Consider the following 26,919-nt stretch of genomic DNA (forward strand, 5'->3'; position numbering starts at 1 on the left):
GAATTAACAGCTATCACCACCTTATCTTTCCTTATTATTGCTGTAAGGTGCCATAATGCTCCCTTGGAATCATCCATTGGTGATGTTGAAGAAGTGACTCAATATTCTGCATGTTCTTGCTTACCAAGGCATTCTTTATTTCTTGCACCTGCAAGGGAAGTGATAGACTATTTATGTGTTATAACCAAGATCTTCGCTAGTTAAACAATATTTGAATATTTTACCTTCTTTTGAACTGTGTTAGGGAGATAAATGAAGTTAATACCTACTTAGAGTACAAATGTGGGTAACTAGTAACATGTTAATGGGACATATATTCTCAGAAATGGCCAATGTATTAATTTTTTTTTTGCTGGATTATACACATTTCTTAAAAAGGAAGGCTTTTACTTAGTGTTGTGGTAGATTATTGCATATGGCATATTATTGCATCTTTTAAAATTCTCAGCAGGAGCAGAATAGTTTTGGGTCTGGCTTCTCTACCATATTGCCAGGAATAAATGTAGGGTATACATGCTTCTTGGTATCCTCCTGGGAGCCCAGCTAAGACAGAACCCTTATCTGTCACTTTCTATCCTATAACAGTCACAGAGAAATTCACTGAAAATGGAGTAAGTATAGGGAACTTCTATAGGGATCGAACTTTTTTTGTCAGGTATAGACTTATGGAGAAAAAGGAGGAGGGGGCCAAAGGATGTTTTCACCTCTTCTTCACTGGGGGATGTGCAATCTCATCATGCAGTAAAAAGTTTGAGTACAAGTTTAAACCTCAAAAGAGCTTCAACAGTCCAGAGTGTAAACACTATCAGTAATCTCTATTCCCACTGCTTTAATCTGGAAACCCTTGGAGAGTGTCTGCTAGTGCATTTTTGAATTAAATTTTGTTCATCCTATCAGTTGTTGATTCTAGCCACATGACTGGTTTTCTTTCTTTTCCTGAAGCTGGAGAGGACATTTTGTGCCTTTGCCTAGTCTGAAATTGTGGCTATTCTCAGAATTTCTCCCAGAATTGCTTGACTGAGGTCTATGGTCTAGAAACCTTAGCCAGAAACAGAGCATAATATTCTGTCACCATCAATCTCATCAAAACCATTTCTACTCTGGGACTCTGTGAGTAAAGATTGAAAAAGGCCCAATGCTGACATCTTCAGGTAGAAGTAAGGTGAGTTTCAGACTAGTTCCTCTACTTTCTCCTTCCAAATCCATGCTTTGGGATCCTAGGGCACTAAGAAAAGCCAAAAGGAGCTGGTTAGATGGTGTTATTTAATAAGTCATGTTAGGCCAAGCTCTGAAGACTTTCTATCGAGGCGGATCCCAGTTTCCCTTTTTGACTTCCACGTAGTTTTGCTCAGAGCAACTCAGATATACTGTTTTTTTTCCTCTCCAAAATGGGGCCATAGGTTTTGGTCCCCACTCTGTTAGAGTCAATACAAGAGAGGTGATAAGCTCTGGGTAGAGTCTCACTACTTAACAGGAGCTGGCCTGGAAGGGTACCATTGTCTCTTTGATTAGTGATCTTGTATCCTAAGGTCTCATTCTGGAGTCAGGCTTATCTCCACCCTCTCTTTTTAAAACAATTTGTCTAAAAAAAACTGTTACAGAGAACAATTGAAATCACTGTAATCTTGGTGGTAGCCATGGTAGACCCAATGGAGCAGGGGGTAGGTTTTGAACAGTGGTAAGTTAATATAAGTTTAGCAATCAGCTCTCTGAAAAAAAGAACACAGGATACACTTTAATGTTTAATCTGCATTATTAACACTTTTGCCATTATTTTCTTAAATCTAAACATTCAACAAGAGAATGAATCAAATCTCAGTTTCTAGCACTTGCCAATTTCTGATGTGTTAATGTTCACATTGAAAATTTAGCCACCAATTCTGGTGAACTATTTCAAGCTGACTCCAGTAAAACCCAACTCCAAGATTGATTTCCCTTCTTGACAATGGACAATAGAGTGAGAGAGAACGAGGCAACCCTCTAATGTGATTCTTTTCTCCTTTCTCTACAGATTCTTCTATGAGCAGAATGGGCACAGGAAATGACACCTCAGTGTCTGAGTTTATCCTTGTTGGTTTAACAGACCAACCAGAGCTCCAGGTCCCTCTCTTCTTCCTGTTCCTTGGGATCTATTTGGTCACTGTGGTGGGGAACCTAGGCTTGATCATTTTGATTGGTCTTAATTCTCATCTTCATACCCCCATGTACTATTTTCTCTTCAATCTGTCCTTTGTAGATCTCTGTTATTCCTCATCCATTATCCCTAAGATGCTTGTGAATTTCGTGTCAGAGAAGAATATCATCTCCTATTCAGGGTGCATGGCTCAGCTCTATTTCTTCTGTTTCTTTGTAGTTTCAGAGTCCTTCCTTCTGTCAGCCATGGCATATGATCGCTATGTTGCTATCTGTAAGCCACTGCTTTACAATATTACTATGTCCTATCAGGTCTGCTTTCTGCTAGCATTTAGTGCTTATGTGATGGGGTTTTCTGGTGCCATGCCCCACACAGGAAGCATGCTGAGACTGTCCTTTTGTAGCAATAACATCATCAATCACTACATGTGTGACATACTTCCTCTCCTGGAGCTCTCCTGCTCCAGCACCTATGTCAATGAGTTGGTTGTTTTTATTGTTGTGGGCATTGACATTGGAGTCCCCACTGTCACCATCTTTATCTCTTATGCTTTAATACTTTCTAGCATCCTCCATATCAACACCACAGAGGGCAGATCTAAAGCCTTCAGTACTTGCAGCTCCCACATAATTGCTGTTTCTCTTTTCTTTGGGTCTGGGGCTTTCATGTATCTCAAACCTTCTTCTCTTCTATCCATGAGCCAAGGGAAAGTGTCCTCTGTGTTCTACACCATTGTGGTGCCCATGCTGAACCCATTGATCTACAGCCTGAGGAACAAGGATGTCAAATTGGCCATGAGGAAATTCCTGAGCAGAAGAATATTCTGAACAGTACGAGGATTGGTGTCAACAAGTAGACACTCAAGGTTCCCTTTTCTTTACTGGAAATCCTTCATGGAGATCTCTTCAACTGAATGCTTTTCCTTTAGAGAGGAAGGGAACATCAGTCTCTTTTCTCAAACAGATCCATTTATGCCTTAGAAATTAATAATAGTAATAGCTAACATTCATATAGCACTTACTATATGCCAGAAACTGTGCTAAGATCTTTACAAATATTATCTCATTTGATTCTCACAACAGTTCTGGGAGGTAGGTGCTATTATTATCCCTATTTTACAGTTGAGAAAACTGAGGCAAAGAGAGGTTTAAGCAACTTTCCCAGGGTCACACTACTAGTGAGTGTCTGAAGCTGGGTTTGAACTCAGGTCTTCCTCACTGCAGGTCTGGCACCCTATCCACTGTGATGCCTAGCTGCCCAAATTAAGTTCTTGTTTTATCAAAAGATTTCCCAAAAATATTCTTTTAAGTAGTGGGCTTCCCTGATGGATTGAATTCTTACTCTAGCGTAGAAAATGCATACAACTCTTTAGAAAGAGGCCTATAGGAGAAAAAATCTCATACTTTTGCAAGAAATTTTTCTTTGGGTTTCTTTCTGTTTGTTGAAGACAACACTCTCCTTTCTGTATCTCAGGTTTGTAAGCTTGCCTTTGTCCTCAACTCCTTATTATCTCTCACCCTTTATCAAGTCATTTGCCAAATCATCTCCTGAGCTGACCCTTTCTTTCCACTTATACCAGTGTTATCTTAGTTCATTTGTTGTTGTTGTTCAGTTGTTTTTCAATTGTGTTTGGCTCTTTATGATTCCATTTGGGGTTTTCTTGGCAAAGATACTGGAGTGGTTTACCATTTCTTTCTCCAGCTTATTTTACAGATGAGAAAACCGAGGCAAACTGGGTTAAATGACTTTCCTAGGGTCACACAGCTAGTAAGTGGCTTCCTATCACTTCTGGGATAAAATATAAATTCCTCTGTTCAGCTTTTAAAGCCCTCGACAATCTTTGAAGGGTCATTGGATGTTACTCCTCCTCCCACCCCAGCCCAGTTTCTGTTATCCAGTCACACTGGCCTTCTCTGTGTTCCACACATGTCACCCCATTGCCCATCTCCATACCTGTGCACTGGCTATACAACATACCTAGTATGCACTCCCTCCTTACCTCTGCTTCCAAGCATCCCTCTCTTCCTTTAAAATGCAGCTCAAGCACTATCTTCTGCAAAGTCTTTCCTGATCCCCCAAAGGCTAAAACTACTTTGTATATGCTTGCATATATGTGAAGATTCACTTTATGTTTATACAGTATACATTTATACATGTTTGTCTCTCTCATAGGATGGAGCTCCTTGTGAGTAGAGATTGTTTCATTCTTTGTATTTATATGCCCAGTGCAAAGCATAGTACCTGATCCTTCCAACTGCTAGTGTCTCCTTCCCTCCATTTGTCTTGTATTTATTTTGTTTATACTTGTGTATGTATATGCTGTCTCCAATGATAGCATGTGATCCCTTTCAGGGCAAGGACTTTTCTTTTTTGTCTTGGTATCTTCAGCACCTAGCATAGTGGCAGGCATGTTGTAAGTGCTCTAATAAATATTTGTTGAATGACTGATTCCAGTTCTTAAGTTGTACAAAAGATTTTCCAATTTTGATAAATCTTGGAAGGATATCCATCTCCCTATATAGGAAGTAGTAAGAAGAGGAGCAAGCCAGGAACGTGGCTGATGAAGTGGTGCAGGAAGTTGGAGGGGAAGGGTCTCAGAGGAGGTTCAGGTGGACTGTGGTAATGTAAGAGCAGGCCTTCCATAGAGTGTTTTCTCTGACCACAACGACCACCACCTCTCTTGCTGAAAAGGTGTGGTGTGGGGATAAGAACTGATACTTGTCATGTCGTTCCCCTAAACCTGTGCCTCTATTTTATATTCTCTCCTCCTTTTATATCCTTCATTTTCCCATCAGAAGATCTTGTCCCTCAAATGAATATCAGTAGGCAGAGCTCTCAAACTGGTGATGCTCCAAGTTAGGTAATTCTATTCAGCATATGTGATTCAAGGAGGGAGTAATTAGGTCAAATTGCCAAGGGATATGGAATTAGATGTTCAAAGATTGATTAACTGTGTAAGATTTTGTGATCTAAGAAGGTTCATTAGTTCTCACATACACTAGTACAAAATGAAACATCAGACACTCATTTACACTTTTAAGATGCTCATTCATTCATATCTTTCTAGCAGTGACTTGATATGGAGGGTGAGGATGAGGGTAAATCTTGGAGACATCACAGAGAAATGGGGGAATTACGGAGCTTTCAATAGTGTCAGAAAAGTAAGGAGAATTGGGCATTGTGGGGTACAGAGAGAGCAGGTGGTGTTTTGCTGCAGATGGGACGTTCTCATGGGATGCTACTGTGACATGAGCTGTTGGAAGCAGCTGAATTGAGTGGCAGCTGATTGCACTGGTATTTCTCTTATGGTATTTAGGGGAATCAGATAGTGGGACTAGAGCTAGTGTAGCATCAATCAGACCAGCCTCTCTCTCCCTCTCTCTGGGAGGAGTGTATGGCAAGAGATAGTGGTGTGAATGTAGTCAGAGAGGCCAATTATAATTGGTATATGGTATGTAGCAGCTGCTCCTTATGTCTTTCTCTTATGTCTGTCATTGGCTCATCAGGATATATCACCATATGGGGTCCTGAGTCTTTTTTCCCCTATGTCTTAATTGTGGTGAGTGAAAGTGTTCACAATGGGTTGTCCTCCTCTAAGGCCACACATTTCTTGCACCAGAAATGGAACAATAAGCAAAAGCTGTCTATATGAGGTATACCTGCTAAGCTTACTTTCTTCCATCCCTAGAAAAGGGGAATTCTTACTGTAGGCATTGGGATATAGCAAAGAGGTTTTGTGGTATACAGGTTGCAATTCCCCCAGGACTCCATTTCACTGTATGTATTTTTAAAAAGTTCTCATAATGAATTGCTCAAGGCTGGTGCAATCAAAGCCTTGTTTGAGACTTCTCTCTCCTTCTATGGTGTGATGTAGATTCTAAGCCTGTGCATGGGATCTTCCTTTGCCATGACTTAATGTCTCAGACACTATCTCAGACAGGATGGGATCCTTCATCTTTGGTCATAATGTATTGTTCTAAGGCCTGGTAAGATTATGTCCTTGTCAGGAGGGTGATTTGTTTTTTCTTATTTGGTGTAGTCTTTGATCCTTTTAATTTCCTAGTAATGTTGTAATTTTCACATATAGCTTTTGATGAGTTGGGCCCAGAATTGGCATAGAAGGAGAACAGGATAGATTTCTATTGGAAAATCTCACAGTTCTTTTATTCACCCTAAGGTTCTCTCCACAATATAGGCTCTTCTTTTAACACTAATATTATTCTGGTGATACTGTATGAGTCATGAAATACTATATTGTTACAAAGAATCACCCAAAAGATAATGGAGAGTACGTGGCGGCGGTGAGAAGTCTACAACATACTACAAACAAGGCATTATTCAGAAAAAGCAAGTCACAGAAATGTATTACTGGGAAAAAAGATGGTATGGTTACATAGGGAGAGAAATGGGATAATAAATGGACAGCATGCATACTCCATTAAAATCCATGTCATTTTAAGAGAATGATAAGGCCTTCAGTATGTTGAGAATAGGAACTATAATAGTTTTTTGTCTTTTTAGCTCCAGTACTGAGCACAGTGCCTGATAAATAACAGGCGCTTGGTAAATAATTCTTGAGTAATTGACTGGGGGCACTTTCTGTGTAATAATTTATGAGAGGACATGGGCAAGAGTCCCAAAAGTTGGGTAGGAATGAATGGACAGACTTTGATCTGCATCATTGGAGGAAATTCCCACATGATGAAATCATAGATTATTAGTGTTTTCATACAGACTAACAAATATGAATGGGACAATAATACTTCTTACTTTACTAGAATTATGGTAATTTTTAATGTTTCTTTAAAAATTAAAGTTGTTTCATTGATATCTTTTTAAAAGATCGCCTGTTACTGAATATATCCCTCTGCCATCTCCTATTCAGTAAGCCATTCCTTGTAACAAAAAAATAAACAAGACAAGAAAAAGCAGTCCAGCTAAAGTTATATACACATGAACTGAGGATGACAGTATGGGGATATTCTATACCCATAGTCCCCCACCTCTTCAAAGAAGGGAGGGAAATGCAGTTTTTTAGCTCTTCTTCAGGGTCAACATTCTCAATTAGTATAATTACATAGTGTTTAGTTTCTTTTCTTTTTTCATTGCTGTAGTTGTATATATTTTTCCTACTTCTGCTTACTTAACTCTCTATCAGTTCATATGTCTTCCTATATTTTTATGAACACTTCATATACATATTCTTATGACTCAATAATATTCTATTACATTTATGTGCCAAAATTTGTTTAGCTATTCTCCAAACAATGACATCTACTTTTTTATTATTTGCTATATGAAAATTGATGCTATGAATATTTTGATGTTCATGGGACATTTTGTCTTTGACCTCCTCATGGTTTATGCTTAGCAGTGATATCTCTTAGGTGAAAGGGTATGGACATTTTTAGTACTTAAGAGCATGATTCCAAATTGCTTTTCTGAATGGCTAGACCAATTCACAGTTCCACTAGGAGTGTGTTATTGTTTCTGTCCTGTCATAGCTTTCTCCAACATTTACTATTTTCATTTTTTTCCATTTTTGCCATTTTGCTGAGTATGAAATGAAACCTTAGAGTTTACCTACTTTTTGCAGTTTCTTTTTCCATTTATATAATAAATAATATAGGATAGTCATTTTAACTTATTGTATATTCATTAAATAATCTTACTTTACTATTTCAATTATTAATGCATCAGTTACTTAGGTATTGCCCATGTAAGAGCTTTTCTTGGCTCAAGGTACCAGATTGGCAAGAATGATGAGGAAAACCACAGAGAAGCACAAATCAATAGCCCCTCTTATTAAAGTTGTATACAATTATTCTTCCTGAAAAACTTCCTTATGGGTGGGTTATGCTCTTCTTTCTTCTCTCTTCTTCCATAGTTCCACCACTTAATAAATGCTTCTTCAGTGGTTTTGGAAAATAGCTACTTTGGGCAATTATCAGAATCCAATGGATGCTGAGATTCAATTTGCATTTGTGCCCCTGTGATCCATGGGAGAAAATATGAAGAAGAATTTGTTGTCACCATTTCACCTAGATTACAGCCAGGCTAGAGTGATAGGCTCTAATTCTCTGGGAACTCACCATTCTCTATTCCATAGTGTATAAAAAAGAAGGTATTTTAAAGATAATCTAGGGGCAGGTAGGTGGTGCAGTGGATAGAGCTCTGCCCTTGGAGTCAGGAGGACCTGAGTTCAAATCCGGCCTCAGGTACTTGACACTTACTAGCTGTGTGCAAATCTCTTAACTCCAATTGTCTCACTAAAAAGCAAAAAAAAAAAGAGTTAATTTAATCCAACCCCTATATTTTACAAATGATGGTACTGAGATAAAAGAGATGAAGTGGCCTGCTCAAGGTCAAATAATTGTTTGGCAATTCTTAGTTGATCTGAGATAAGTATACAGGTCTATTGTTTCCTTGTACATTGCTTGTCCCCACTACATTATAATATACTATCTCTCAAGAGAAAAATATGAGGAGGAATTTGTAACTATTCCATGACCTCTGGAAACCTGGGATCTGGACTCTGTTGGGTGGCAGTGATCATTCCTTCAGGGCAAATTTGGTAGAGGATACTCCTGTTATATTGTGTGAAAGAAATACACTGCATCTCCAATATGACTCCTTCCTCCAAGCTGAGAACCTTGCCTTCTGTGTGATGTAGACTATCTATCATGAGATTTGTTTTTCTCTCTATTCTACTATTCACAATTATAGCATATCCCATTCTGTCTTTTGTTCTTCTGTTCACTAACAAAGAGATGGCCCTTCTCTAGTAGAGAGGCTAGTCTCTCTACTGTGGGGATAAGTGCTATAGTTCTCCTGTAGAAATCTTCAATATCATTTGCTTTTAGAAATGATTATATTTTGAACAGGATAGTAGTTAACCATTCAAAAGAGTGATAATAGTCTCAAGAACTTAAAAAATAACTTTCAAGTAATTGTGATAATATTAAATTCTGACTATACCAAGAATGAAGAACAAATAGTTCCTTTTGAGAGGAATACTTTTAAGGCTATCTAGTCATATTATGTCTATAGTTAATTTTTCCCAATTACTTTTAGTTCCATGTTCTCCCATATTCTCTGATAATTTGCTCTTTCAATTATCTCCTTTCTGTCATCTTTAGTCTTTTATCTACTGGTTCCTTCTCTATTACCTACAAACATGCCCAAGTGTCTTCTATACTTAAAAATTCCTCAGTAACTATTCCATTACCTTAAGATATCATCCTGTGTCCTTTCTTTCAGAGTCAAACTTAGAAAAATTTGCCTATATTTGTTGATTTTATTTCTTTGCCTCCTGCTCTCTTTCCAGTTCCATGTAATCTGTATCTGACTTTACTGTTAATTTGAAAATACTTTCTCCAAGGTTACTAATGACCTTGAAAAATTTTTATTCATATGTTTTATTTTCATGTTATCTTCATTTCCAAATATATGTCTCTGCTCTCCCTTCTCCAGAGAACTATCCTTTGAAATAAAAAATAAGAGAGAGAAAAAATCAGTTCAGGTGAACTAACCAGAACATCAATCCATTTTTACAGTGCATTCAATCTTCCACACCCTTAGTCCTTCTCTTCTGTAAAGAAAGGAGTGAATCGCATTACCATTCTATTCATCAGGACCAAGCTTGATCATTATAATTATATAAAATCCAGTTTATTTTTTGTCATTCTTATTATTGTCATTATCACATAAGTCTTTCCATATTTTTCTATATTCTTGGGATTCACTATTTCTTTTTCTTTTTTTTAGAATATAAATTTATTTTTAGTTTTCAATATTTACTTCCACAAGATTTTGAGTTCCAAATTTTCACCCCATCTCACCCCTCCCCCACCCCAAGATGGCATGCATTCTGAATATCCCTTCCCCTACTCTGTCCTCCCTTCTATCTCTCCCTTCTTCTCTTATCCCCTTCCCCTTCTATTTTCCTGTAGGGCAGGATAAACTTCTGTACCCCATTTCCTGTATTTCTTATTTCCCAGTAGCATGTGAAAACATTTTTTTTAAACATATGTTTTTAAAACTTTAGGTTTCAAATTTTCTCCCTTCCTCCGTCCCCACCCACCCTCATTGAAAAGGCAAGCAACTCAATATAGGTAATATATGTGCAGTTATGCAAAACACTTCCATAGTAGACATGTTGTGAAAAACTAACTCTGTTTCCCTTAATCCTATCCTGCCCTCCCATTTATTCTATTCTTTCTTTTGACCCTGTCCCTCCTCAGAAGTATTTGCTTCTGATTACCCCCTTTCCCAATCTGCCCTCCTCTCTATCATCCCCCTGCTCTCTTGTCCCCTTCTCCCCTATTTTCCTGTAGGGTAAGACAAATTTCCATACCCAATTGAATGTGAATGTTATTCCCTCCTTAAGCCAAATCCTATGAGAATAAGATTCACTCATTCCCTCACCTTCCTGTTTCCCCCCACTGTAAGAGACTTTTCTGTTTTTTTTTGTGAGATAGTTTACCCCATTCTACCTCTCCCTTTCTTCTTCTCTGAGTATAATCCTCTCTCATCCCTTAATTTTATTCTCCAGATATGACCCTTAATCTTCAACTCACACTGTGCCATCTATCTATCTATCTATCTATCTATCTATCTATCTATCTATCTATCTATCCATACATACACATAATTTTTTTCCTCCAACTACCCTAATACTGACAAAGTCTCATGAGTTATAAATATCATCTTTCCATGCAGGAATGTAAACAGTTCACTTAATAAGTCTCTTATGATTTCTCTTTCCTGTTTACCTCTTCATGTTCACTTGAGTCTTGTATTTGAAAGTCAAATTTTTTATTTAGCTCTGGTCTTTTCATCAAGAATGCTTGAAAGTCCTCTATTTCACTGAATGACCATTTTTTCCCCTGAAGGGTTATACTCAGTTTTACTGGGTAGGTGATTCTTGGTTGTAATCCTATCTCTTTTGCCCTCCAGAATATTATATTCCATGCCCTGCGGTCCTTCAATGTAGAAGCTGCTAAATCTTGTGTTATCCTGATTGTGTTTCCACACTACTTGAATTGTTTCCTTCTGGCAGCTTGTAATATTTTCTCCTTGACCTGGGAACTCTGGAATTTGGCTATAATATTCCTAGGAGTTTTCCTTTGGGGATCTCTTTCAGGAGGAAATCTGTGGATTCTTTCAATTTCTATTTTGCCCTGTGGTTCTAATGTATCAGGGCAGTTTTCCTTGACAATTTCTTGAAAGATGATATCTAGGCTCTTTTTTTGATCATGGCTTTCAGATAATCCAATAGTTTTAAAATTCTCTCTACTGGATCTATTTTCCAGGTCAGTTGTTTTTCCAATGAGATATTCACATTGTTTTCTAATTTTTCATTCTTTTGGATTTGTTACAGTGTTTGATTTCTCATAAAGTCACTAGCTTCCAATTGCTCTATTCTAATTTTTAAGGAAGTATTTTCTTCAGTAATCTTTTGGACTTCCTTTTCCATTTGGCCAATTTTTCTTTTTAGGGCATTTTTCTCTCATTGGCTTTTTGGACCTCTTGCCATTTGGGTTAGGCTATTTTTTAAGGTGTTATTTTCTTCAGTATTTTTTTGGGTCTCCTTTAGCAAGCTGTTGACTTGTTTTTATGATTTTCTTGCATCACTCTCATTTCTCTTCCAGTTTTCTCTACTTCCCTTACTTGCTTCTCAAAATCTCTTTTGAGCTCTTCCAAGGCCTGGGACTGATTCATAGTTTTCTTGGAGGCTTTGGATGTAGGAGCTTTGACTTTGTTGTCTTCTTCTGGTTGTATATTTTGATCTTCTTTTTCACCAAAGTAAGATAATATAGTCTGACTCTTTTTGCACTGCTTGCTCATGATCCCAGCCAATTACTTGAGTTTTAAACTCTTTGTTAAGGTAAGAGTCTACTTCCAAAGTGGAGAATGTTCCAAGCTTCAGGGGTCTGTATAGCTGTTTTCAGAGATACTTGTAGGGACCTGTAAATTTTCAGTTCTTCCAAGGTGGTATGATAAAGGGCAAGGTGTTTACTCCTTTCCTGGCCTGTGACCACAAGTATTCCTTTCTGTCCTGTAACTGTGAGGAGGGTTTCCTCTTCAAAGCCACTACAAGCTCCACCACACTAGAGCGCCTCCTCACCCCAGGACCGCGCGAAGAACTGTAACCCAGATCCAAGCACAGGCAAAGCAAGAGATTCCTGCCTCAGCACTGGCAAAGAGATCCCTGTAATCCCCCTCTGATCAGCCACTGGATTCCCCCTCAGTCTGTGGGCCGAAAGCTCAGGAGGCAGCTGCCCCCCCCAGGGCCACGATTTTGGAGAATGGAGCTGAGACCCTGCGTTCCTCTGTCAGCACTGCAGAAACAGACTTTTCCCACTGACCTTCTAAGTTGCCTTTGGCATTTGTGGATTGAGGAGTCTGGAAACCGCCACTACTGCTCATGATGTAGTCCTCTGAGGCCTGCTCCAGGTTCGCTGTGGCTGTGCGCCCACACCGCACTGCGCTCCACTACCAGCCTGGGGCAATATACCTTTCTGATCAATCATCCAGGTTGTTTTGGGCTGGAAATTTGTTTCACTCTGTCTTTTTGTGGATTCTGCTGCTTTAGAATTTGTTTAGAGCCATTTTTTATGAGTATTTGGAAGGGTTTGGGGGAGAGCTCAAGCAAGTCACTGCTTTCACTCTGCCATCTTGGCTCTGCCCCCCAGGATTCACTGTCTCTTATGGTAAAGTAGTATTCCATTGTATCCATGTACAACAGTTTGTTTATTCATTATCTAATTGAAAGATATCTACTTTATTTCTAGTTTTTTATGACTATAGAAGTCCTGCTATAGCTATTTGATGTATATCTTTATATCTTTGACCTTCTTGGGGCATATGCCTAGCAGTTGGAACTCTGGATCATTTTCATCATTTTCTTAACATAAATTCCCAGTGCTTTCCAGAATGGGTGGAACAATTTATAGCACCATCAATATTTCATATATTCCCACAATTTTATCTACATTAACTATTTCCACTTTTGACATCTTTCCCAATTTTCTGGGTGTGAAGTGAAGCCTTGGCTTTAAAAAATTTACGTTTCTCTTATTGTTAGTGATTAGGTACAGTTCTGATATGCTTGGACAAATCAATCAGTGAGTGTTTATTAAGCACCTACTGTGTGTCAGGCAATATACTAAATGCTAGGGATACCAAGACAAAAGTGAAATAAGGAACCTTGGAAAATTAATAACTGGAGGGACCAGGAAAGACCTCGTGCAGAAGTTGGTGCATGAGTTAAGTCTTGAAGGAAAACAGGGACTTGAGGAGGTCTAAGTGGAGAGAGAGTACAGTATGGGGGCCAGTCAAGGCAAGGATAAAGGAGATGGAGTGTGATGTGTGAGAAACAGCAAAGAGACCAATTTGGTTAGATTATAGATTATGTACAGGGGAAGGACATATAATAAGGTTGGAAAGGTAGGAGTGGGTGAAATTGTGACAAGCTTTAAGTGACAAACAGAAGAGTTTATATCTGATACTGAAGATAGTTGTTATGATTGTTGTCTGTAGTTTACAATTCTTCTTTTGTAAACTGTTTGTTCAGGCACACTGACAGGAAAAGCCACATAAAGAGAAATATTGTTTGCCTTTATTAAGCTTTCTAGCTAGTAATACTGCACGGTATAGCTCATAGTTTCGTTTAACTATGCAAGCCCATTCACCATGACAAGGCAGTGATCCCGAAGAGGATGTATCCATGAGCAAAGAGCTATTAGCCAAAGAGAAGGAATTTTCCCTTTCTTTACAGAGATGAAAAACATTCCTCCCCCAAGGCTGGGCTTGGGGCTCTAACCATAGGGACAAAGAGAGAGGGAGCCAGTATTGTCTTCCACAAGCCTTACAATATTATCTGAGGCCAAATATAGAAGGATTTCTCAGGCCTGTTTTATTTCCATTAAAAAAAAAAAAGAAAACCAGTATCACCGTGGTGTGGGGAAAAGCTGCCACTACTCAAGAGGCTTGGGGTAGTAAGTTTGCTCCCAGAATTTCAAAAGCACAATGGATTGTGGAGGTGGAGTGGAGAGTGATGAGGGATGGGACAGAAGACTCTGGGCAGGCTCAGTAGCCCAGATGGAGGGCATCAGTTTTAAGTGCCTAGTTTCCATAGTGATTCTACCATAGCAACCTAGCAACACTACCAGTGTCTGAACTTGCTCACAAGCTCCTCCTGGTGGTTAGACTTAGATAGAACCTGCTTCCCATTAGTAAAGCAAAACTTCTTGATTTATTTACCTGACTCCCTGAACAAAAATGGGGGGGGGGGAAGTCACACCCTATTGGCTTAGGGTTTATCCTATGTGCCAATTACAGGACAACTATAGAATCAGCACAAGCCACACTATTTGGTGTGGGATAGTTACCTCTTGGAAATTGCCAAGTCATCAGTGAAGCAAGTGATACGGACTATATATACTGTTGTCCTTGAGACACCATTTCATTGAATGAGAATATGCTAGGAATGGGTAACAAAGGGGAGTAGGTCAGTTCAGAATTGGGACAGTATCTTGTTGCCTCACACCTTTGTACCTGCTACTGCAGCATATTTCAGAGTGTGGAAAGCTGATGCCAGTTTTGCTTGATACCATGTTCATTACTAGTGTTATTGTTCAGTTGTGTCTATTTGTGACCCCATTTGGCATTTTCTTGGCAAAGATACTGGAGTAGTTTACCATTTCCTTTTCCACCTCATTTTACAGATGAAGAACTAAGGAAAACAGGGTTAAGTGATTTACCCAGGATCACACAGCTAGTAAGCATCTTTAATTTGAACTCAGAGAGATGTTTTCCTGACTCCAGGCCTGGCACTCTATCCATTGTGCTACCTAGCTGCCTCAGTACTAGTAGCACTGGGCAACAGGGAGGTCAAATTTCAACTGACCTGTGTATATTTCATTTAAAAAAAATTTTTTTTTCATTGAATTTTTTGTTTTTATATCACCTAGATTTCCCCTGTGTGCCCCTGTCCCTCCTTGAAAACCATCCATTATAATAAATATTAAAACAAGAGGAAGAAGAGAAAAACACTCAGCAAAACTGATCAATATGTCAAAAATTGGGCATTATATAAATAGTTCACATGTGTGGATCCCCATTTCTGCAAATTAATTGGGTAGGAGGTATCTTCTCATATTTCTTCTTTGAGAACAAGCTTATTCTTTGTAACTTGGCAACATTCATTTTCTATTGCTTCATGGTGTTTTTTTTCTACTTGGATTGTAGTAATTGTGTATATAATTTTACTGTCCCTGCTTTATTTTGCATCAATTAATCTTCTCTGTATTTATCATATGCATATATTCTTACAGCATAGTAATATTTCCATTACATTCATATAACTATATCTTTCAATAAATATCTATAGTGTTGTAATAATTGTTGTTCTCATAGAGACATTGTCAGCTCCTTGTAATTTGAACCCAAGTTCCATCAGGCTAGTACATACAGAGTGGTATTTGAAAAAATGAGAAAGATTAAGTCTTTTTTAAAACATGAGTTGGAGTCCCTAATATATGTCAATGGAATGAAATGGGAGCTCAAAAGCCAATATCTCAGATTTCACTGAGAAAGTCATGGTTTTTAGATACTCTATTATACTCTCCCCTTTGTCAAATTACATATTGAATATGTGCTTCAATTTCAGGTTCTGCATTTGGGTAGGAGGTTGACAAGTTGGAGTGTGTATAGTAGGATGTGACCAGGATAATGAGGGGACTGGCAGATGATGATATAACATATGATGATTGTTTGTAGGAATTGGGGATATTTAGTCTAGAGAAGAGAAAACTTAGGGGAAAATGGTAGCTGTCTTCAAGGATCTAAAGGATTGTTATGTGGAAGAGGGTTTATATTTTTTTCTGCTTAGACCCAGAGGCAAAACTAAGAGCAGCGGGTAGGAGTGAAGAATCAAATTTGGGCTTGATGTAAGGACCAAACTGCTTAATAGTTGGAGCTATCCAAAACTGGGCTGCCTCAGGAGATAGCAGACATCCCTAATTGGATGTTTTCAAGCAGGAGTTGGATGACCACTCATCTGGAATATATATGAAAAGACCCTTGTTGGAAAGATCCAACTCTCTTTTCCAAGCTCTCTTCCAGTTCTGAGACTGTATGATTCCTACTCTTGGAAACCAGTCCTGCATGTACACTGGGTTCATTGGTACTCCACCTGGCGCTGTCATGTATATCAGGAGGGTTACCTGGCTTTTCTGGAAGATGTATTTCTTGAATTTTTATTCTAAACCATGGTAAAGCAACAAGATTAACCAGTCTTTCTCAGACCTCTACAAGTACTCTCTTTCACACCAGAAAAGGATCTGAATGGAATATAAATAGATATAAGATGGTGAAATGAGACTATTTGCCAACAGTTCACTGATCAAATGTTAAAGGTACATTACCCAATCTGAAAGGCACGAGCAAGTATTTAAAATGTCCAAACTGAGTCAAGAAGCCTGTTCCCTGCTAAGACCCAGTACTCAGTCTAAAAATGTTAGATCTAAGGAAAGGAGAGGCAGATTGGGCTAGAGTGCTGGACTTTTAGTTTGGAAGACCTGTGTTCAAATCATGCCTCAGATAGTAGCTATGAGATTCTGGACATTTCCATTAAAATTTCTCAGACTCAATATTGTCATCTGTATTATGGGGATAAAAATAGTGTAGCATTCCTGGGTTCCCCCCTCTTTTGGAATATTCCAGTAGACATCCCAGGCAAGCACATAGATGCTTGGGGTGGGCCTGTTTCTGGACAGGCATCAAAGAAAGGCTCTTCCCCTTAGTCTCAGAGCACGTCAAATATCTTGTGACTGCTACCTTTTGGCCATGATGACTCATGAGTTCACAATATTTGGGAGTGAGTGATCTTTTAACTGCTGAACCAGAACTATGTAGATACAACAAAGTAGCAATCTTTGCTCCCAAATCTCTCTCTTCTGCAGTGTCTTTTGAGTGAAGAGGATCACCATAAGCTGCTGGATAGGGGGAAGAGTGGTTGCTTTATCTAACACCTGGTCACAGCGTGTCCTCAAGTACTTGTCTCTTCTGTTGTGTTTATTTTTTCCTGATTTTTAGGTGAGTTATTGTACTGATATGGGAATGCCCAGTCATCAGAGGAGCTTTCCTCTGGCGATCCAAGTTAGTGGCAATGTCTGCCAGAACAATAGTGGCCTGTGACAGAGAAAATGCTTACATGCAGAGGCAGAAAGAGAATTCCTTGAGGCTTATACCAGATTCACTGGTTAAGACTCCTTATGACAAAGAGGAATGAAGGTTATGGACCCCAGACTGGTACCAATCCATAGAGTTACAATTAAAAGACATCTCATGAGGACTCTATTATAAAGAGAGAAAAGGGCATTCTGGGCCAGGAGTTGGGAGTTGCCCTTTGGCTATGCATGTTCTTTACACATCTTCCCATTTTTCTTTAAGTTTTAGCTTGCTGTCCTCAGCAATTTTGTATATGTATTTGCAAGGGGAGAATATGCTTCCTGGCATGGTGGAACTGTTTGGTAGATACCATTCTTGCTGTAATTCTCAGGACAAAAATATCCTTTAAAATGCTAATTGATGGTACAATGGATGGGGACTTCTGAATGAAAACATTAGAAACCTCAGCTCCTCAGTATTACTCTAGGACCTTCAAGGGAGAAGTAGTTATTGAATTCTGGGGAATCTGCTAGAATAGTATGAAATGAGAGATTGAACCCCATTTAAAATTGCACAATAGGTAGGGTTATTGTGAATAATAAATGAGATAATTTTTGTGAAACGCTCTGCACATCTTAAGGTACTATGTAAATAGCTATCATTTTATAGGTGCCCTTCAGCATAGTATAAATCTACTCTCCTTTATTCCTTACCAGTAATCTGAAATCAATGGAAAAAAAGTATCTGATATATCTATATTAGTTATATTATTCATAGTGATGTTATTCAAAACTTGGTAGTTGACATGGGTATACCTCACCCCTATTTTTGAGCACATAAAAGTAGCTGTTTCTCTCAGAAATTGGAAAGGTCAAATTAGATTCTCAACATTTCCTTGAAGGGATTTCTTCAAAGGCTTTTTAATGCTAATTTTACATGTATTTTCTTTGTTTTATTTTTTAAGCCTTGTGTGTGTGTGTGTGTGTGTGTGTATGTGTGTGTGGCAATTGGGGTTAAGTGACTTGCCCAGAGTCACACAGCTGGTGAGTGTTACGTGTCTGAGGCCGGATTTGAACTCAGGTCCTCCTGATTCCAGGGCTGAAATTCTTCTTGTAAGAATGGTTTGTTCACAAATTTTGACCACTTACCTATTGGGGAATGGCTTTTGGTATTACATATATGTTAATTTTTTATGTGTATTGGATAACAAACTCTTATCAGAAAACACAAAGGTATTTTCTCATTCAATTGCTTTTCTTAGGTGCATTAAACTTGTCTGTTCAGAAGTTTTTCAGTTTCATGTAATAAGAGTTATCTGTTCTTTCTTTTGTAATTACCTTGTTTATTTAAGAATATATCTCCTACCCATAGCAGTGAATTGAATGTACAATAATCATTTAATAGATGATCCCTGGATACTTAATGCATTTTATAGTTTTTTTTGTAATATGATTTCTCTTTCTATTATTGCCTTGTTATTTTGTTATTGTTACATTGAATAGTTAGAGTGCCAGGCTTGAAGTAAGGAAAATTCATCTTCCTGAGTTCAGATCTGGCCTCAGATACTTACTAGCTGTGTGACTTTGGGCAAGTCACTTAACCCTGTTTACCTCAGTTCCTCATCTGTAAAATGAGCTGGAGAAGGAAAGGGCAAACCACTCCATTATCTTTGTCAAGAAAACCCCAAATGGGGTCACAAAGAGTTAGATAGGGTTGAAAAGACTGAACAACAAAATATAGAAATGCGTTTGACTTTGAAGGGTTAATTTTGCAAATTGCAACTTTGCTAAAGCTACTGGTTGTCCAGGATTTTTCAAGTATACCACCTTATCATTAGCAAGTTTGGATAGTTTTATCTCCTCCTTGCCGATCTTTATGCCTTTAATTTCTTTCTCTTGATTTATTGTTATTGCTAGCATTTCTAAAGCTGTATCAAATAATAATGGGGAGATTAGATTATCTGTTTTTCTCCTTTATTTATCAGAAAAAGGTTCTAGTGTATCCCTAATGCATATGATGATTGGTTTTAGTTTCAGATTTATGATATTGAAAAAAGGTCCTTCTATGCCAATACTTTATAGGGTTTTTTTTAGCACAGATGAATGTTACAGTTTGCCAAAGGCCTTTTCTGCATCTATTGAGATAATTATGTGATTTTGCATGTTTTTGCTTTTAATATAGTTATATTGTTTTTCTAATGCTGAAAATCCTTGTATCTCTCATGCAAATCCAACTTGGTTATAATGAATGATTTCTTGGATAAGTCATTGTAATCTGTTTGACAGGATTTTATTTATAATTTTTGAATTGACCATTGATGATATTTACCTATAGTTTTCCTTCTGTGTTTTATTTTTCTCTGATATTGAGGTATTAGGATAATATTTGTCTTATAAAATGATTCTAGTAGGGTGCATTCTTTTTCAGTTTTTGAATATAATTTCTGTTGTATGGAGACTAATTGTTAGCTTTCTAATTTAAAAAATGGATATATAGTTCATTATTATTTTTTTATTTTGTTAATGTACATTTGTAGGGATAGGATTTTCCCTCTGAGTACTGCATTAGCTGAATCCCAGAAGTTTTGATATGTTGTTTCATCATTTTCATTTCCCCCCTATAATTATTAAAATATTTATATGATTTGTTTGGCAGCCAGGTGGTGCAGTAGATAGAGTGCCAGACCTAAAGTCAGGAAGACTCATTTTCCCGAGGTCAAATGTGGCCTCAGACACTTACTAGCTGTGTGACCCTGGGCAAGTCACTAAGTTCCATTTTCCTCAGTTCCTCCTCTGTAAAATGAGCTGGAGAAGGAAATGGCAAACCATTCTAGTATCTTTGCCAAGAAAACCCCAAATGGGGTCATGAAGAGTCAGACAGGACTGAGAAATGACTGAACAACAATGATTTGTTATTTGATGTACTCATTATTTAGGATTTTAGTGTTAAGGATTCTTTTAGGTCTGTGTCTTTTGTATATGATTTCTGAGCAACTTACTATTTTTATTGCTTTATGGTCTGTAAAGAATGTATTTACTATTTTTACCTTTTACAGTTGTTTGCCTTATCTTTGTACCATAACACACGATCAGTTTTTGTGCAAATTTAATGTGGTGCTGAAAAATACATATATTCCTTAGCAGGCCCATTTAGAAGGTGTCACAATTCTTTTGGCTCTAGTTCCTCCAGCAATTTGTTCAGTTTTATATTTTCTCTTTTGTTTATATTTCTGTTGGATTTATCCAAAACTGACAGAGGGACATTTAAATCTCTTGGCTCTATTATGTTCCTGTCTATATCTTTTTAAGCTCAGTTAATATTTCCTTTATGAATTTAGATGCTGTTATTTGTAGATTTTTTGTAGTTTAATGAGACTTGTAGTTTGATATTAATATTGGATTGTTACATTCATTAATGGGCAGTGGAAAGATAGATTAAAAATCAATTGGAAACAATAATCTAATTTTAAAAAATAAGTGGGTCAAAGGACAAATCATAGAAACAATTGGTAATTTCATTAAAGAAAATTACAACAATGAGACAACATACCAAAATTTATGGGATACAGCTAATGTGGTACTGAGGGAAAATTTATCCCTCTAAATGCTTATATCAATGGAATAGCAAAAGAGCAGATCAATGAGTTTGGTATGCAATTAAAAAAACTAGAAAAAGAACAAATTAAAAATTCCCAATTAAACACCAAATTGGAAATCCTGAAAAATCAAAGGAGAGATTAATAAAGTTGAAAATAAGAAAACCATTGGACTAATACATAAAACTAGAAGCTGGTTTTATGAAAAAAACCCCAATAAAATGGACAAACCATTTTTAATTTAATTTAAAAAAGGAAAGAAGAAAACCAAATTACTAGTATCAAAAATAAAAGGGGTAAATTTACCACCAATGAAGAAGACAGGAAAACATTTGTTAGGAACTATTTTGCCCTATTATATGCCAATAAATTTGACAATCTAAATGAAATGGATGAATATCTACAAAAATATAAATTACCCAGATTAACAGAAGAAGAAGTAGAATACTTAAACAACCCAATCTTAAAAAAAATAAATTGAACAAGCCATCAATGAAATTCCTGAGAAAAAATCTCCAAGGCCAGGTGGATTTACAAGTGAATTTTACCAAACGTTTAAAGAAGAATTAATTCCAATTTTACATAAACTTTTTTGGGAAATAGACAAAGGAGTCCTACCAAATTCCTTTTATGATACAAGCATGGTGCTGGTACCTAAACCAGGAAGAGCCAAAACAGAGAAAGAAAATTATAGAACTATTTCCCTAATGAACATTAATGCAAAAATTTAAACAAAATATTAGCAAGGAGATTACAGCAATATATTACAAGGATCATACACTATGACCAGGTGGGATTTATACCAAAAATACAGTGCTGATTCAATATTAGGAAAAATATCAGCATAATTGACCATGTCAGTAATAAAATCAACAGAAATCATATAATTATCTCAGTAGATGCAGATGCTACAATACAATACCCATTCCTATTAAAAACATTAGAGAGCATAGGAATAAAGGGAGTGTTCCTTAAAGTGTTGAGTAATATTTATCTAAAACTATCAGCTAGCATTATCTGTAATGGGGATGAGCTAGAAGCCTTCCCAGTAAGATCAGGGGTAGAGTAAAGATGCAAATTATTACCTCTGTTATTCAATATTGTACTAGAAATGTAAGCTATAGGAATAAGAGAAGAAAAATAAATTGAAGGAATTAGAATACACCGTAAGGAAACAAAACTATCACTCTTTGCAGATGATATGATATTATACTTAAAGAATCCTAGAGAATCTACTAAAAAGCTTCTTGAAATACTTAATTTTAGCGAATTGCTGGATACAAAATAAACACACATAAATCATCAGCATTTTTAAATATTGCCAATAAATTCCAGCAGCAAGAGAAATTCCATTTAAAATAACTGTAGACAATATAAAATACTTGGGAGCCCACCTGCCAAGACAAACCTAGGAACTATATGAACACAAGTACAAAACACTTTTCACAACAATAAAATAAGATCTAAGCAAATGGAAAAATGTTAATTACTTATCACTAGGCTGAGGCAATATCATAAAAATAACAATTCTACCTAAATTAATCTATTTATTCAGTGCCATACCAAACTATCAAAAATCATTTTGTAGATCTTGACAATAAAACAACAATTCATCTGGAAGAACAAAGGGCCAAGGATATCAAGAGAATCAATGAAAAAAACAGTGAATGAAGGTATTCTAGCAGTACTAGATCTCAAACTGTATTGTAAAGTGGTAATTATCAAAACAGTTTGGTACTGTCTAAGAAATAGAGTGGTGGATCAATGGAACAGATTAGGTACACATTTACATTATAGTAAATGACCATGGTAACGTAGTATATGATAAACCCAAAGATCCAAGCTTTTGGTACAAAAACCTCATTATTTGACAAAAACTGCTGGGAAAACAGGAAAACAGTATGGCAGAAATTAGGCATAGGCCAAAATCTCACACCATATACCAAGATTTGGTCAATATGGATACATGATTTACACACATAGGATGATGCCACAAGCAAATTAGGAGAGCATGGAATAGTTTATTTGTCAGATCTAAGGAGAAGGGAGGAATTTAGGACTAAAGAAAATATAGAGAGCATTACAAAATGTAAAATAGACAATTTTGATTATATGAAATTTAAAAAAAGTTTTTGCACAAACAAAACCAATGCAACCAAAATTAAAAAGGAAACAGAAAACTGGGAAAAAATTTGTAAAAAGTATCTCTGATAAAGGCTTTATTTCTCAAATATTTAAAGAACTGTTTCAAATTTATAAAAAATAAAAGCCTTTCCCCAATTGATAAGTGATCAAAGGATGTGAACAGGCAGTTTTCAGATAAATAAATTAAAGATATCTGTAGTCATATGAAAAAATGCTGTAGGGGGCAGCTAGATGGTGCAGTGGATAGTGCACTGGCCCTGGAGTCAGGAGGACCTGAGTTCAAATCTGGCCTTGGACCAAACACTTGACACTTACTAGCTGTGTGACCCTGGGCAAGTCCCTTAACCCCAATTGCCTAAAAAAACAATGCTCTAAATCACTATTGACTAGAGAAATGCAAATTAAAATAACTCTGACATACCATTTCACACTTACCTGATTGGCTAATATGACAAAAAAGGAAAATGATAAATGTCGGAGGGGATGTGGGAAAGAGGGGCACTAATGTACTGTCGGTGGAGTGTGAACTGATCTAACCATTCTGGAGAGCAATTTGGAACTATGTCCAAAGGGCTATGAAACTCTGCATACCCTTCGATGCAGCAATATCACTGCTAGGTCTATATCCCAAAGATACCAAAAAAAAAAGAAAAGAAAAAAGGGAAAAGGACCTATTTGTACAAAAATATTTCTAGCAGCTCTTTTTATGTTGGTCAAGAATTGGAAATCAAGAGAATACTCATCGATTGGGGAATGGCTAAACAAGCTGTGGCATATGATTGTGATGGAATATTATTATGCTATAAGAAATGACAAGCAGGATGATTCCAGAAAAACCTGGAAAGAATTACTTGAACTGATGCAAAGTGAAGTGAAGAGAACTAGGAGAATGTTGTACATAGTAGCAGCAATATTGTACAATGAAGAATTATGAATGACTTAGCTCTTCTTAGCTATACAGTGATCAAAGACAATCCCAAAGGACTAACAATGAAACATACTTTCTGCCTCCAGAGAAAGAACTGATACTGTCTGAATACAGACTGAAGTATGCTATTTTTTTACTTTCTTTCATTCTTTTTTTTTTTTTAAATTTGAGTCTTCTTGTACAAAATGACTAATATGGAAATATTTTACATGATTGCACATGCATAAACTATATTGGATTGCTTACTGTCCCAGGGAGGTGGCAGGGATAGAATTTGGAACTCAAAATTGAAAAATTTATTTTAACATGTAATTGGGGAAAAATAAAATATTATGTATAAAAAATAGAAATTGGATCTCCTGCCTACCTCCCCCTTAGGTCAAGCTTTGGCTGTAGGAGAAAATAAAGGAAAGCATCAGAGGAAATTGCTGCTTATGTTTACAGTCTTCTGGTATGTTTATAATTCTTGGTGTGCAGTTAAGAGTCCATGTGAAAAAGCTGCAAATTTCACAGTCCAGAGTGTAAAATATAGACTTCCTGAAGAACCTTTGTCTCAGCTTTCTCAACCATAAAATAGGGATAATATTATCACCTACTTTTCAAGATTGCTTGTGAAGATTAAGTGAATTATATTTGTAAAACTCTTAGTATAGTGCTTGGCCATAGTAGATGCTTAATAAATGCTTGTTTCCTTCCTTTGTCTCCCCCTTCTTCTTGCCTGCCTGCTTTTGCCTAACTCTAAGGACAGATTCAAAAGCTGTTTATGCCAGCTGTTTGGCTTATGGAAACTTTTACAGAGAGTAGTCAGAGTTATTGGAAATCTTTGTGACAACAGTGGGGCCAGGAAGGGATTGGGTTAAGGATCTTCAAGTTTGTTTTCTTTTATTCATTCATTCAAGAAGCATTTATTAATCACCCACTATGTGCCAGGCACTGTGGATAATGCCGTGAAGAGTTGATTCCTTCTCTAATTTGACTCTTTTTTCTAGTCCCCATGGATTCTGCTCAGAAGAGAATGACCACAGGAAATTATTCCTCTATGACTGAATTTATCTTGTAGCTCTAGCTCCTTCTTTTTTTCCTGTTCTTAGGGATCTATGTGATAATTGTAGTTGGGAACCTAGGCTTGATGATTTTTATTAGGCTTAATCCACAGCTTCATTTTCTCTTCAATATGTCTTTCATAGATCTCTGTTATTCCTCTGTCGTTATCCCCCAAGTGCTAATAAACTTCGTTTCAAAACATGACTGTGAGGAAGACATTGGTGCATTGGCTCAGCTGTCTTTGTTTCATTTCTTTGTAAATTCTGAGTCCTTTCTTTTGTCAGCCGTGGTCTATGACCAATATGTTGCTATCTGTAAACCACTGCTTTATAACAGCATCATGTCCTCTCAGGTTTGCTCCCTTCTAGTGACTGGTGTATATGTAATGGGATTTACTCTTGCCATGGCCCACACTGGATGCATGCTGAGACTATCCTTCTGTGATAGTAACATCACCAACCTTTATGTGTGTGACATTGTCCTCCCCCCACCCTCCACCCCCATCCTGGAACTCTCCTGCACTAGCACCTACATCGAGGAGTTGGTAGTTTTCCTTGCAATAAGCATTGACCTTGGAGTGATTTCCCGCTCTTATGCATTAATCTTTTCCACTGTCCTCTGCATTCTGAGGAAAAAAAATACTGTGAGCAGAATAAGAAGCTAGGTAAGATAAGCAAGGAGACATAATTTTTCTTTTTTCTTTTTTTATTAATTTCTTTTTAGTTTTCAATAATCAGTAATAATAGTTTTATTTAGTTTTCAATAATAAATTTCTATATGCTTTTGAGTTTTAAATTTTTCTCCCCCTCCCTCCCAACTTCCTTCCCCAAGATGGTGTGCAGTCTGATGTAGGCTATACATATACATTACTGTTAAATATATTTTCACATTAGTAATGTTGTAAGGAAGAATTAGAACCAATAGGAGGAACCACAAGAAAGAGGACACAAAATAAAACAGAAGAAAAAAAAGAGCAAATAATATGTGCATTGAAAATACATAATTCTTTCTCTGGATGTGGATAGCATTTTCCATCATGAGATTTAGAGATGTCTTAGATCCTTGCATTGCTGAGAAGGGCTAAGTCTATCAAAATTAGGCATTGCACAACACGGTTGTTACTGTATACAACGTTCTCCTGGTTCTGTTCACTTCACTCAGCATCAGTCCATACAAGAGTCATAATTTTTCTAAAAAGATTCTTGCTGTCAGGTTTTCAAGTAAGTAACTGGATCTGAGAAAAAAAAATGGCTTCAGTAGAATAAATGGTAGAAGTAAGTGAGGTAAGCAAGACAAGGGAGGAAGTAACTTTTACATCTGAACTTTAATTTCTGGTCACTAAGACTCTGGGTGTTCTCGTCTGTGTTTTGTGTCTCTTTGTTTCTATGGGATTTGCAGAATTAGGCTATATATGCTAGGTTCAAGAAGTAGGGTGAAGTCTTAATCAGCCAGGACAGTAAGATTCCCTCAGGCTATGTTTAAAATTTAAAGGGTAATTTAAGGAGAAAATTAATTAAAAAAATTCTTTCTGTCTTTTGATTGTAGCCAAAACTGAGACAGAGAGAAAAAGGGGAACTTTCCTCCAATTTATAAAAGTTTGAATTAAAAGTTGAAAGTAGAATTAAAGAAGGAATTTTTCTTTTGAGTACTTCCTTGAAGTAAAAATCCAGCCACTTTTTTTTTTTTCTGAGAGTGGTACAGCAGCTGCTTGTACTTAGCTCTAAGCTGATGAGATCTCAAACCAAGCTGCCCATAGACAGCACTGCAGTGTGAATCCGGCCATAAAGTGTGGAAGGAAAAATCACATTACTCAAAACTCTTTTTTAAGAGAAAAAGGGATCCTAGAAGTCAAAAGGGGAATGCTTTTAAGGGTTACTGAAGGAACAATTATATAGG

At 37.0% G+C, this 26,919-nt stretch overlaps 2 protein-coding genes across 2 annotated transcripts; both read left to right on the plus strand.

Annotated features, from left to right (window-relative positions):
- Nucleotides 1-2,019: 2,019 nt before the first annotated feature.
- On the plus strand, nucleotides 2,020-2,961 carry LOC110218099 (olfactory receptor 8B8-like). Its single transcript, XM_021000633.2, has one exon. The coding sequence runs from the start codon at nucleotides 2,020-2,022 to the stop codon at nucleotides 2,959-2,961; it is 942 nt and encodes a 313-aa protein (XP_020856292.2).
- A 2,265-nt stretch (nucleotides 2,962-5,226) lies between these two features.
- On the plus strand, nucleotides 5,227-25,687 carry LOC110218092 (olfactory receptor 8B8-like). Its single transcript, XM_078146181.1, has 3 exons — nucleotides 5,227-5,295; nucleotides 17,237-17,299; nucleotides 25,046-25,687. The coding sequence occupies exons 1-3, from the start codon at nucleotides 5,227-5,229 to the stop codon at nucleotides 25,685-25,687; spliced, it is 774 nt and encodes a 257-aa protein (XP_078002307.1).
- The last annotated feature ends 1,232 nt before the right edge of the window (nucleotides 25,688-26,919 follow it).

Source organism: Phascolarctos cinereus, unplaced genomic scaffold, assembly GCF_003287225.1.
Source record: "Phascolarctos cinereus isolate Bilbo 61053 unplaced genomic scaffold, phaCin_HiC Scaffold_726;HRSCAF=1367, whole genome shotgun sequence".
In the NCBI taxonomy this organism is placed as follows: Eukaryota; Metazoa; Chordata; class Mammalia; order Diprotodontia; family Phascolarctidae; genus Phascolarctos; species Phascolarctos cinereus.